Source organism: Polypterus senegalus, chromosome 13 (genome assembly GCF_016835505.1).
Source record: "Polypterus senegalus isolate Bchr_013 chromosome 13, ASM1683550v1, whole genome shotgun sequence".
NCBI lineage: Eukaryota > Metazoa > Chordata > Cladistia > Polypteriformes > Polypteridae > Polypterus > Polypterus senegalus.
In genome coordinates, this window is record NC_053166.1 from 122,888,439 (window position 1) to 122,902,440 (window position 14,002).

Below are 14,002 nucleotides of genomic sequence, written 5' to 3' on the forward strand. Positions count from 1 at the left end.
CTGATGACAGTCAATGTGTAAAATACATACAGACTCCACAGAGGACCTGGTGCTGTCAGGCAGGAATTACAGCCCACTCTACCCGAGTTAAATCATCTGCCCTGAGCGCACTGCACGTCAACCTGATTAAACTTACGTGAATTAGTCCATGTGAGTCCTTTCTGAGGATTGTTCTTGCCTTGTGCCCGATGTTTACTGGTGTCCCTGTCCTGGGTTAGCTTATTAGAAAGTTGAATGGATGGGAGTGTGCAGCCCTGGGAACTGCTGTGGCTTTCTTCTGCTCAGATGCTACGTTTATGCACAGAGTCAATATTTGCAGTGTTGGCCCTTCTTTCTTTTTCAAGACCTCTGCAATTCGCCCTGGCATGCTGTCAATCAACTTTTGGGCCAAATCCTGACTGATGGCAGCCCATTCTTGCATAATCAATGTTTGGAGTTTGTCAGAATTGGTGGGTTTTTGTTTGTCCACCCACCTCTTGAGGTTTGACCACAAGGTCTCAATGGGAGTTTCCTGGCCATGGACCCAAAATTTCAATGTTTTGTTCTCTGAGCCACTTAGTTGCCACTTTTGCTTTATGGCCCAGTGCTCCATCATGCTGGAAAAGGCATTGTTCATCACCAAACTGTTGGGAGAAGCTGCCCTTGGATGATGTTTTGGTACCATTCTTGGATGGTTCGCGCATAAACTTAATGTAATTGTCATTAAAAGCATTTGAAACTTATGAAATGCTTGTAATTATTCTTCAGTATAACATAGAAACATATGACAAAAAGATCTAAAAACACTGAAGCAACAAACTTTGTGGAAAGCAATACTTGTGTCATTCTCAAAACATTTGGCCACGACAGTGGACTTATTACAAGTAATGCAACAGAAATATTAAGAATCTTAAGTCTCTTTCTGTTGGTTATACTAGCAAAAGCTGCCTGTTAGCCTTTCTGTTAGTTCATTTTTGTGTTCTTTCAGAGAAGTGACACTTGATAAGAAATCAATGATGACCTTCGTGTGAACGTATAAAAGCAGCCTGCTGAATCCAATGGGCACACACACATCTTAGGAGCTGCAGCAGGGCCTTAGCAGGGCGTGGGGCATTTGTGTGTGTCTAGCCATAAACCCTGGCTTCAGACTGCTCAGTGCTTAAAGTGTTTGATTTATATTTCATAGAGGACATTTTAAATGTCCGTACAGTTTGGTGTTAGCAGTGGGATTCAAGACTGCTACTCTCGACCTGCTCCGGGGCTGATTGCTGGAAAGAAATTAAGACCACTGGTGTATGAAGGCAAGGACTGGGAAAGCTACCCTGCTGATGTGTCCCTCTTTCCCTTTGCATTGCTGCTAGCAGGCTTGAGCTGGGCTGTCCTTGAATCCTGTAATCAGGCTTGGAAAAATGGGCAATACGGCAGGATGAATGGCAGCATTGCCATTTCCCAGTTTAGGTAGGTCTGCATTTTATATTTCTACTGGTTTTGGTAGTAATGTTAATAAGTTTATGGGAAAAGTCACAAAAAGCTGAGACAAAGGGAAAAATGTGACTGCTAAAGGGCAAGTAGTTTGGTACTTAAAGGCATGACTGTTTAAGGAAAATAACTTGTTTATTGCACTTCTGAAAAAAGCCTAAGTGTTCTATCTATCTATCTTATAATGTTCCTTACATATCTATATCTATCTATCTATCTATCTATACTATAATGTGCCTTACATATCTATCTATCTATCTATCTATATTATAATGTGCCTTACATATCTGTCTATCTATCTATCTATATTATAATGTGCCTTACATATCTATCTATCTATCTATCTATATTATAATGTGCCTTACATATCTATCTATCTATCTATCTATCTATCTATCTATATTATAATGTGCCTTACATATCTATCTTTCTATCTATCTATCTATATTATAATGTGCCTTACATATCTATCTTTCTATCTATCTATCTATATTATAATGTGCCTTACATATCTATCTATCTATCTATCAATATGGCAATGTGCCTTCAGGATGTGCATCTATCTATTCTTAATCTGATGTACTATGGTCTCATATTATAATGAAATGAGCCTTACATATCTATCTATCTTTTATTACAATTCTTATCTAACGTTTTACCTCACCCAGTTTATTCAACACTCCTATCTGACTCCAATTTCCCGTGGCCTTGGTCTTACCTCTCGCTAGTCCCACCAATATTTCCCAGCCTAATGAATAAAGCACCTTATCTTATCCATCAAGGTCACCTGGCAGGATTTCTCCCCTCTTTGGTTCCATTCAGTTCTTGCCACCATTATCTATAGTCCTCGGCCCTCACTCGCCACCTGGAGAAGAAGGTGGGGTTGGGGGGTGTACTGCTTGTTATCCTCGTTCTACACACTTGACCTTGACTCATGAAATATTGGTGATCTCCAGCTTGCAATGAAAAATAAAAAATACACAGGCACAAGGCTTTTTGTGACTTAACCCTTTGCTATACTAACGTGCATTAAGTTATACTGCTCATTTTCATACATGCTTATGATTCTCTTTGAATATGTAAATCAGCAACTATAAGAATATACTCTTCTATACTATCTATCTATCTATCTATCTATCTATCTATCTATCTATCTATCTATCTATCTATCTATCTATCTATCTATCTGTTATACAGTGCCTTATCTATCTATCTATCTATCTGTCTATCTCTCGGTCTGTGATGTCTGGATTCCTTACTGCTCAGTGACGTGCAATGGCCCCAGACTACTTTGTGTCTTTCCTGCCATATCAGACCAGCGCTGGTCCCCGCTGTGTTCTCTCATTAGGGACTGAGACTTGCGTGTGTTATGAGGAGATGGAGGAAGAGGATAGGAGGAGAAGTTGCCCCTCACCACAGCAGTTCCTACACAGTTATTTGTTACGCTTGACTTTTCACTTTTTGAGGATCAGAAACACTGAGGTGGTGTGTGGCCAGTGGGTAAAAGCTTCAACACCAGGGTTGTGTGTCCAGTGTGTACCACTGGTGTCTCTTCCTGGGTCGAGTGACCTGGTGAAAGGTCCGCAGTGTGAGTGCAATGGCCCCAGACTACTGCTGTTCTCTGGTGGCTGGTGAGACTTGATGAGGAGATGGAGGAAGAGGATAGGAGGAGAAGTTGCCCCTCACCACAGCAGTTCCTACACAGTTATTTGTTACGCTTGACTTTTCACTTTTTGAGGATCAGAAACACTGAGGTGGTGTGTGGCCAGTGGGTAAAAGCTTCAACACCAGGGTTGTGTGTCCAGTGTGTACCACTGGTGTCTCTTCCTGGGTCGAGTGACCTGGTGAAAGGTCCGCAGTGAGTGCAGTCTGCTGTTCTCTGGTGGCTGGTGAGAGATGACAGGAAGTGCGCATGTGTGCCTACACTGACTCACTCACACACTCACACACACACAGGCACACTCAGGATTTCCTGCCCCCGGACTGGGCGGAATCTCCTCATGAAGTAGTGGCGTGCGCCTGTTTGTGCAGTGTGGCCGGGACGGCCGAAGAATGTGGATTGTGCCAGGCCTGCTGCTCCTATTCTCAGGTGAGGTTGCATGTGCTTCTCTGGGTTTGTTGTGGTGGGGCTGATTGATAATGGGGTTTACAAGAGGAATAGACCATGTGTGAAATGACAAGGCCTGGCCGGTCTGGCGAGCACATAAACTGCCTTGCCATGCTAAATTTAGGGTAGGACTAGAAGGAGAAGGCATCTCCTTGGTTAGTCAGCATGGGCATTGATGGCCACATCAGACTGAAGTGAATGTGGAGGTTTGTGTTGGTGTGTGGACACAATACTTGATTAACTGTTTACATTTTTTAGGGAGCTGGTGGTCATTGACAGAGGGGCTAACCACCCAGGTGCCACAAACAGGCACAACCAACCTAGCACAGAAGTCGGAAAGGCCTTGGGAGCAAACTAAGCAAACTATCCTTCCAAGTGACTTGACTGATGTGTACTTGCATGATCAGACAGCACCAACTGATGTAATGAGAAAAACAAACACTTTCACTGACGGGTCAGCAACACATGCCAATAAGGTCAATTCTGATGGCAATATGTACACTCAGTGGTCAACATCTTTCAGGTCTGTACCACACGGCCAAGATCCCTTGGATATAATGTGGCACTCAGCAGGGCCTGTGAACAGTTTCAGCGCCCCAGAAGAACAATCCAGCACGAATCATCCATTGCTACCCAAATGGGCTTCTGGACAGACTAGACTGTCATCAGCTGGTGGACCATCTAAGGGGACCGAAGCTCTGTCATTATGGCTCCTGGCTGTGACCAAAGAGCAGCCACTCTTAAACATATCTTTGCAAGGTGGGCCTCCAAAATGGCAAATGGCATGGCCCGGTGGGACAGAGCACTCGGAAGTGGCCAAGACCACTACTCCATCACCTGAAGGGTCCAGTAATGCCTTAACGCCCATAGAGGTTTTACTAAAGGGACTTACGGGGTCTACAGAGTTTACCAGGTTACATGAAGTGACCACAGAGGCTCCAAGTCTCAGTGAGACTGTGTCAGAGTCCATGACTGGATCAAGAGGGGGCATTGGAATATCTACAGTGACACCAAGACATTCAGAGACTCGATCGAAGGACATAACTGGACCAACACAATCTGACAGACCATACTTCCTGACTGGAAATGACCAATCAGAGGCCATCACTGGACAGTCGGCTTTTCCCAGATTTCATGAAGTGACTACAGAAACTCTGCTACCAAAGGCTGAGCAATCCAAGCACACCACTCAGCTTCCAGAGACCGTTAGACCACATGTGTTAACCACAGAGACCCCAGTGGCTGTGGAGATGCTGACCGAAGGTATTACTAGAATAGGAGAGTGGCTTGGGACACAGATATTGACCACAGAAACCCCAGAAGCAAGAAATGAGCTGCCAGAGAAAATCAGTAAATCTGTTAGCTCACATATAATGACCACAGAGACCTCAAAGTCCAAGGAATGGTTCTCTGAGGGCATCACAGAGCCAAGAATATTTGTCAGGGATGTGCTGTCAGAAGACACCACCAAGCCAGAAGAGACAACCAGACCACATCTGCTGACCACAGACACCTTACAGCATGGAAATAAATTGGCAATTGGCAATCTTGGATCATCAGAGACTCTCAGGCCATATATGCTGACCACTGAAAGCCCACAGCTGTTGGAAGACATTAACAAGCCAACAGGGTCTGCTGGACCACCTGTATTGACCACAGAAATATCAAGACCTAGGAAGACCCCGCCAAGGGCCACCAATGGGCCAGAAGAATCTCACAGGCCATATGTGCTAACCACAGACACTCCACAGTTGAAGAAGCTGTCCAAGGTCATCAGTGGACAAACTGAGTCTGCCCAGCTATATATATTGAGTACAGACACACCAAAGACGTCCCCAATGCCATCAGAGAGTGACAGTGGGTCAGTACCATCGGTAAAAGTGACAACAAGTACCCCACCATCTGGGGACATTCTGTCAGAAGGCAACTGGACATTAACGGAGCCTGCCAGGCCACCACAAATGTTGAACACAGAGACGCTTCATCCCAAAGATGCCTTGTCTGAGAGCACCAGAGGCCCAATGCCACCTGTCCGAATGACCACAGAGAGCCCACTTTCTCCCAATTTTTTCCTGACCACTCATAATCCATCTCCATCCACAGCCCTGGACATACAAAAAATAGTGATGTCTCAATCTTCAACTGGTGGGCTGGATTTGTTAGTGTCCCAACAGGATGCCAGTTTATGGAACAATAGCCAAGTTGTCCATGGAGGGGTCTTGACCTCACCTTCATCAACTACCCTTGGCTTAAAGGATGGCATACAAATGAGTGGTGCAAGTGTTTCTGGAAGTATGAAGAAGCACCAGTCTGACCCCCAGTCTCAAGAAGACACAAGAAGGTGGCCACTAAATGATCCTGCTCCTGGAGGGCACAACATACCAGCAGGAGAGCTAAGCACATCCAGGCCAGATGCCCAAGTCCTTATCGTGGAAGATGAGGTGCCCAGCATCCAAGGTTAGCTTCTTAAAACCCTCCAGTTCTGTGCTCCCCACAGGGGTGACCACATGGCACTGGTTAACTGGACTTTACTCTCCACAGGTGACACAATCACTGTACCTTCTTGGCTTATATTAGACACTCAGGGCCTCCATCCAGACCTACACCACCCCGATTCGATGACCTTCGCAGACTTTTTGGCAGACTTTCACATAAAGGTAAGAACATCTAGTGGAGTTAATTCAGGTGGGAGGTCATCACAGACTGAGATGGGTGAAACAGTGGGGTATGTGTCTTCCTTCATCATCTCTAGATGGACATCCCACTCCAAATAATCACCCTTGCATGTTGGTCCTGTGGCTCTTTTATTGTTGGATGGGAATGTAGACTGCAGTCAAAGAGTACATTTGTCCCCCCTGGTGAAATTAACACAATCAAGACTTTTGTCCCCCATAGAGGGATTAGCATGATTTCAGAGCAGGGGGTGCCTAAATTCAGCACCATAGACTGGTTACTTGTCATTTATCAGCTTTCTATTCCCAATCTTACCAATTCTCTGTGACAGTCTGAACAGATGCAGGGCTTTATGCAGCATCTTAGTTTGCTTAAGCCTCGGGCCAGCTCTCTGTAGCAGGATGTGTTCTGTTGGCAGCTCCCCCTATTTGATGGCATCTTCTACTTGTCCATTGCTAGTAGATACCTTTTTTTGACTCCAAACACCCTTTCCTCTACTGAAAACCTTGCTCTGCATGTTGCTGTCTCTGATGAACAAACCCCATGAGGGATTCCTCTTCTGCTTGTCATCTTGCTGCACACCTACTTTGCAGGTGGAGTTTGTCCTGTGCTTGTTTCTCATCTTGCTGGACACCTTCATCTGCAAGTTATTGTTTCTGATCTCCTGCTTGACACCTCCCTCAGCTTGCCGCATACCATTTTGGAATTCTCCCTGTGCTTCTCTCTTCACTGCTGGACTACTTTTTTGGCTTCTTGCTCGCCCCTCTTCTTGATACTCCCCAGCAGGATAACTTGCTGTGCTTTCCACTCTGCCAGTTAAGTTTCTTAAATTGCATGCTGCTCCCCCTGCTGGACACCTCCCTCTGGTTCTACTTTCCATCACAGATTTCTTTCACTGCATGCTGCTCCCCCTGTTGGACACCTCCCTCTGTTTCCACTTTCCAGTGTAGATTTCTTTCACTACATGCTGCTCCCCCTGTTGGACACCTCCCTCTGTTTCCACTTTCCATCACAGATTTCTTTCACTACATGCTGCTCCCCCTTTTGGACACCTCCCTTTGTTTCCACTTTCCAGTGTAGATTTCTTTCACTGCATGCTGCTCCTCCTTTTGGACACCTCCCTTTGTTTCCACTTTCCAGTGTAGATTTCTTTCACTACATGCTGCTCCCCCTGTTGGACACCTCCCTCTGTTTCCACTTTCCATCACAGATTTCTTTCACTGCATGCTGCTCCCCCTGTTGGACACCTCCCTCTGTTTCCACTTTTAATTGTAAATTTCTTTCACTACATGCTGCTCCCCCTGTTGGACACCTCCCTCTGTTTCCACTTTCCATCACAGATTTCTTTTACTACAAGCTGCTCCCCCTGCTCAACACCATGACAGAGTGGAGACAAAAGATGGTCCACACTGAGTGGGTACCAAAATATGTCAATCCTGTGACACTTTTATAGCCCAACAGGAGATTTGAAATTACAGAAAAGTCAGGAGGGAGTCCCGTTATCCCTGATCTCACACTTGTAGTGGGACCTCCCCACAAGAACACGATTGGCAGCAGCGGTGTTAAGACTCCTTAACTCAAAGTCGTGTAGTGTGATGCCAGCCTAACCAGAACAGATGAGAAGCCTCTGCACTGGCACAGCTAATCATGTGACTACCAGAGATTGTGTCATAGCAAAGGTAAAAATACTCCCAGCATCGGCTACTTTCTAGTTTTATTTTTAACGTATCTGTCGAAATCTGTCTTCACCTTTTAGTGTTACTTACTATTAATCATTCTGATTCCTGGTAAACTCGGTAACTCCATCTTGTTCTTCCTTTCTAGGTGGATCCTTATTACAAGAGGATTCCTGGATTCCAGAAGGTTGAGATTTCAGGACTCAGGTACGATTGTCACTCTTACGCCCTCCCTTAACAGTCGCCGTCTCGCCCGCCCCACACTGACGCCCTCCTGGTATGTGTTGCTACAGCGTCAACGACTCGGCGGGGCTCCTCCGCTGTTCACTGGCCTGTCAGACTCAGCAGCTCCTGCCATGGCTGGGCTCTCTGGACACACTGCTGGATGCAACAGGCCTACAGGCTGCCATCGACCGGGGACTGAGCGTTCATGGGCTCAGAGTCGTGCGCGCCGCCATTTCCCGTAAGTACTCATTTGGGACCAGGCTGCTCGGCTTTGGGGTCAGACAGCAGCGGGGGCTCTTCTTCCTGCTGGGGCGGTGGTCTGTTTATTCAGGCCTGGCTTTCCTGATTGATGCGATTTTTCCCCTCCCTTGGTCTCTCCATCTGCAGACAGCCTACTGGACCTCTGTGCCACAGTATTCCAGTGCCAGCCTGGGTTTTATTGTATTCAGGACAAACAGGGCACCACGCGCTGCACCTCCCTGTGCTACAGGAGCTACTGCAAAAATGGAGGCATCTGCATTCACCGGCAGGGCCAGCAGCCAGCATGCCAGTGAGTAGCCGCACAAGCGTGGAAGCAAACCCCCTGAATGTCACCTCACGTCCTAAAGCTTAGTGCACAAGAGCACAGCCACGTCCGAAACAAGTTGAGATGATTTCCCACACTAGCAGTTTCAGATCATTTTCTAATGTGGTGCTGAGGTATCGCCCGTTGCATAGCTGCACTCGGGTCCTAATCTGGATCCTGAGTTGGTCTGGCGGGTGGTGGGGGCGGTGATGTGCTGTATCAGTGTGTGCTCCTAATCTCTCCTCCTCTCTCTGTCAAGATGGTTGGCATTATTCTGATTTTGCAGACCTCAGCCCTGGGTTAGCACTGTAGCTGTTCTAGTTTCCCAAATAAACGAGTCATTCTTACTTCTAAATAATCCATCCATCCATTCTCTGACCCACTATATCCTAACTACAGGGTCACGGGGGTCTGCTGGAGCCAATCCCAGCCAACACAGGGCGCAAGGCAGGAAACAAACCCTGGCAGGGCGCATACACGCATACATACACACACACACACACACACACACGGGACAATTTAGAATCGCCAATGCACCTAACCTGCATGCCTGGACTGTGGAAGGAAAACGACAGACACGGTGGGGGGAAACATGCAAACTCCACGCAGGGAGGACCCGGGGACGCGAACCCGGGTCTCCTAACTGCGAGGCAACAACACTACCACTGCACCACCCATCTAAATAATCAAAAGGTTTAAATATTCTTTTTCTTCTGTTATTTTGCATTCAGAAATGTGTAAACCAAATTCAGACATTTGCATTTTTTTTACCACATTCTTTTTTAATTCACCTTTTCTTGTGGAATTTACTCCCTTAATTGTAATCAAATATGGACAATTAGTGATCAGTGGTGCAGACATGGGTGCAAATGACACTGAAAGTTAAAGGGAAGCAGCTACTTCTTCATAACATTCACTCATGAACTAACTAATAAGAACTTGTTTAAATGACCAGAACATCAAAATTGCAAAAGAAACACGTGTCTCTCTCTCTCACACACACACCTATCTATATATACATACCATATATACTCTCATTGAAGTCGGGTCTTGGAACCTGAAAAATCGACTATAAAATCCGACCCGACTTATACACCTGTTCAAAAATGCGACACACTTTTTACATCTTCTTGTCTCCTCCAATCTCGCATCAGTTTCTCAGACACCGCAAATTTTGTTACAACAGCGCAGTTACCAATTTCTTGCACCACTTCAATGACTTTTAATTTAAAACCAGCTTCATATTTTCTTTTGATTGAACGCTCCATCGTAGATAAGGGATGCTCTTACGATAAAGATGTATGAGGGTGTGAGATAGAAAAAACACAAAATGGTGCAAACGTTGCTTCAGAATAGTTCAGGTATTATCATGTGGTCATGTACAGTAGGCCCAATACATAGAAATAAAGGCCGTGTGCCCCGTGGTTACTCTCTCAGGTGGGCGTTAGCAGATCATAATCCCTTGTACCAATAACGTGAGTTTTCCACATTCAACTTATACGACTAACACTATAAAAGACTGGAAATTATACAGTAAAATCAAGCCCCAACATATCCACGGGAGAACTTAAACGCGAGTATGTGTGTGTGTATATATCTATCTATCTATCTATATAAAATCCAATGTCTGTCTGGTTTTCACAAGAGAAGTACTTAACGGATTTAGATCAGGTATTTTTCTATAATTTGCTTGAACATTCCAGTTGATTTGCGACTTCTCTCATTTCGTTATGTATCGTAGTTCGCTTGCAGTACCGATTTATTTGCGCGAATCCAAGAAAGATGCTGCACGGTCCTCCTCACTCACGCACAAGCCTCCGTTCGAGTCGGTCTACCTCTCGCCACATGTTGGAGCGTACCTTGCCTCCGCTTAGCTAGCGCTACCCGTTTGTTCAACTGACACTACCATCTACAGATTGTTAGGGAGTAACATTTGACATCTTGCAGAGAGAGATCAGAGTTTTGTGTGTTTAAGAGTGTAGCTGCGGATTGCCTGAGATATCACAGCCGTATCCTTTACCCCCACGTGGGGGACACTCTCCCGTCACAGCCGAACACGATCAGCTACAGTGCCAACATTTGACGTTGGAGGGTACCTACCTTCCTCTTGGCTGGAACTATATTTTTATCAATTTTTTTGTCCTTTTCTTTTTTTTAATTAATTAAAGTTTGTCCTGTTTCACTACTATGTGGGCGGAGCCGTGGGGGACAGCTAGTAAACAATAAAATAAGGTCAATGTGAATGTGTTGCAGGTGCCCAGTTGGAGACGATTACTGGTTCACAGGTGCACACTGTGACCACAGAATGACACAGCAGGACTTGACAGCCATGTCTGTAGTGGGGCTCCTTGGGCTTGCAGCCATCATGGCCACCATTACCTGTCTGATCATAAGAAAAGTCAGAGAGTTGCTGCAGAGAAGCAAGGTGGACCAGACAAGGAGCAGGTAATTCCTCGAATCCAAACCAGATACTAAACTGAGCAACTATGAGTTTCTACAGCCGATGTTAGGAGACCAGTAGCCCAACTGTCTTCTTCCTGTTTGAGAAGTGGACATAAGCAGGCGAGCATCAGTGACCACCTCTTCCACGCCACACCAGCGAGTGCGCATTCCAATCAGCATTACTGGGTGTGGGTATGGAGTGGATTCACTGCCCTGTTTAGGACCTGTCCATCTTCTGTTTTATTAATTAACAAAAATGAATTTTGATACACCCAAACCACTGAGGTTTAAACACACAACAAACGGTATTTTGAGAACATTGCCAAGTCTGATTGCTGAGTACGTAGGCATTACTATGCTTTGTTATGCTGCCGAGTTGTGACAAACGAGTTCTGAGATTTTTCAGGCAAGGACAACCATTTTGAGGTCAAGCAGTTCTACTCAGTAATCATGGTGGTGTGCTGCATGCATTAGCACATGCAAGTAAGCTTCTTACTGTACTCTTGTCTTCATGACAATAGTCCTGTAAATCGGAGTACAGTGAGAGGCAGACAGGTACATACCGTAATATTCAACAGCACAAACCCATCTTCTGCTTTTTCATTCCCAGTTACCTCCGTTTCAGCCAATTTGATGATCTCTCGGATCACTTCTGTGCACAATCATGGCTGTCAGACTACATTGGCACTCTGGAAAATCCAGTTTTCAGCAGCATGGAGGACAAGGTGCAGCTACCAGCAGAGGACAGCAGTCTGAAAAGCATCACTGAAGGCCAAGGGAGGAAGGCAGGCTTAAGCCAGGTAGGGAACACCAAGATGATGAGGGCCATTGTGCCACACTGCTGTCAGGCACAGGCTCATAGCCTTCAAATTACGACATACAGTGAAAAGGAAAAGTGCTGTATATAATGTGTTGGTATAATGCGGGTTGATTTGTGTAATACATTCATAAAATATGTAGTAGATATCTGTAGAAGATGAATTTGAGACTGAAGTGCAGAATGTCAGCTTTTATTTTGGGGCAATGTTTAACATAGACCAGAACACTTTAAAAAATGCATCCACTGCCACTTTCCATCCTCAAAAGACCATCTCTCTTGGCTGCCACATTCAAACAGGCCATGGTATTCACCCAAGGGTCATGCCAGACCACACTGAACTAGAAGCCAATCAACACACCAAGATAGAAAGTCACCCAATACCTTAAAAGCAAGATAACAGATTACCCAGGTTGTATTAAAATTATTTAGCCAACACTTATATTGTATTTTATTATATGCATTAATAAATGTGTAAGTTTTTAACCTTCCTGTTCCAAGTGCCTGTAGCTACAGATGTAAAATGAAGGGAAAGTACTGAATTATGGTAGCAGTATATCCTGACAGAACAGTATGAGATTTGGGGCATTCTGTTAAGGTCTGAAAACTAAAATAAATAAAGGAGAGAATAGGGTCACTGTAGGACCCTACCACATGAAAACAAATAAAAAGTAGGTGCAGGCTGACCAATTGACAATATACATACATCTCCTACTGAAAGGGAAAGTGAAATCAGAAAAGCACCAAATTGAAAGACTGCCATAAGAACATGGCAGAGAATGTCAAATGGAATTAAGAAGAGTCTGATGATGTTGACCAGTTACAGACTTTGGGGAAATTACTGCATGTAAAGGGTATATGACCAAATACTTATTCAACTTTATTTTGCTTTAGATGGAATTGATGGTCTAAGCAACCAAATATTTTGTCAAGTATTGTTTGTTATGGATAAAACACTGCCCAGAAGAAAGAGCTGACATTCTGTACTTCAGTCTCATATTCATCTTTTCTCCAAGAAAACATACTGCATTACATCTTAGTGTCCCCATAATTTTTCCTTCTCAAAGCCGATTCCATTGAACTGGTGACGACATCAAGCACTTCCTTCTGCTTAAGTAAATAAAAAAACTTAACCATCAACAAACCAAGTGCACTGCTCTTACAGCTTTATTCATCACTCACTTTGTATTACACATCTGAGAATAAAAAAAGAATGTAAAACCAAAATGTGCAGATCATAAACTACTCCTAAAGTGGCACTGCATTCTCCTTCACTTTTACCTCACTTGGCATACACTGTGAAGATATCCTTTAATGAAACACATGCTAAGCATGAAGCCCACATACCACCAACATGGCAGACCTTAACTTTAAATGGAGCTAGCTTCTGCTTAGGCAGTACTGCACCAACAAGCCATGCAAGTGTGACCACTTAAGCTAAACATCACACAGTGTACAAGGTCTAATATTGATCTTTTCATTTTAGGCACATGGAAACTGCAATGGCTGTGAAGATATTGAATTGGTGAACATTGTGAAGAGTTTAACAGTCTGAAACCACCAACACCCCAGCACACCCAGTGACGGCCAACAGAAAAGAAGAGGCAGGCGAGCAGCCACATGAGGGTTTATTGTATTCTGTACAACTTTACAATCACATTCTATTTGTAAACAGTTAAAAGCCACTGCGTCTCAGACAGACGGAGAGAAGCAAGGTGAGCGGCAGCAGGGATTTTACCCATGCCTGACTAGTCTTCTTACAATTTCACGTGAAAACATGTTAACATTAAACAATGAAATCCTGTAAGCTGAGGGCTGCTTACAGTCTGCATAGTTACCAATTTCAGCTTTTCTTTTTTTTTCCTTTAAAGTACAACAATGAAACAGGACACATCACAAACACGTAGCCACTTCAAAACAACACAGGCACCAACTACTACAAGGAAGGAAAGCGCGATGGAGAGCGGTTATTTGGCAGAGAAATTGCAGAGCAGGTCTTTCTCCGGGGAACTGGATTGATTCCTGAGAGCCACGTTCAG

General features: G+C 44.7%; 1 protein-coding gene across 1 annotated transcript; it reads left to right on the forward strand.

Annotated features, from left to right (window-relative positions):
- The first annotated feature begins 3,456 nt into the window (after positions 1-3,456).
- si:ch211-14k19.8 (mucin-4) lies at positions 3,457-13,552 on the forward strand. The gene is made up of 9 exons (XM_039774695.1): positions 3,457-3,547; positions 3,824-6,022; positions 6,107-6,222; positions 8,063-8,121; positions 8,208-8,377; positions 8,527-8,689; positions 10,958-11,149; positions 11,757-11,946; positions 13,450-13,552. The coding sequence occupies exons 1-9, from the start codon at positions 3,511-3,513 to the stop codon at positions 13,516-13,518; spliced, it is 3,195 nt and encodes a 1,064-aa protein (XP_039630629.1). The 5' UTR covers positions 3,457-3,510; the 3' UTR covers positions 13,519-13,552.
- Positions 13,553-14,002: the final 450 nt, after the last annotated feature.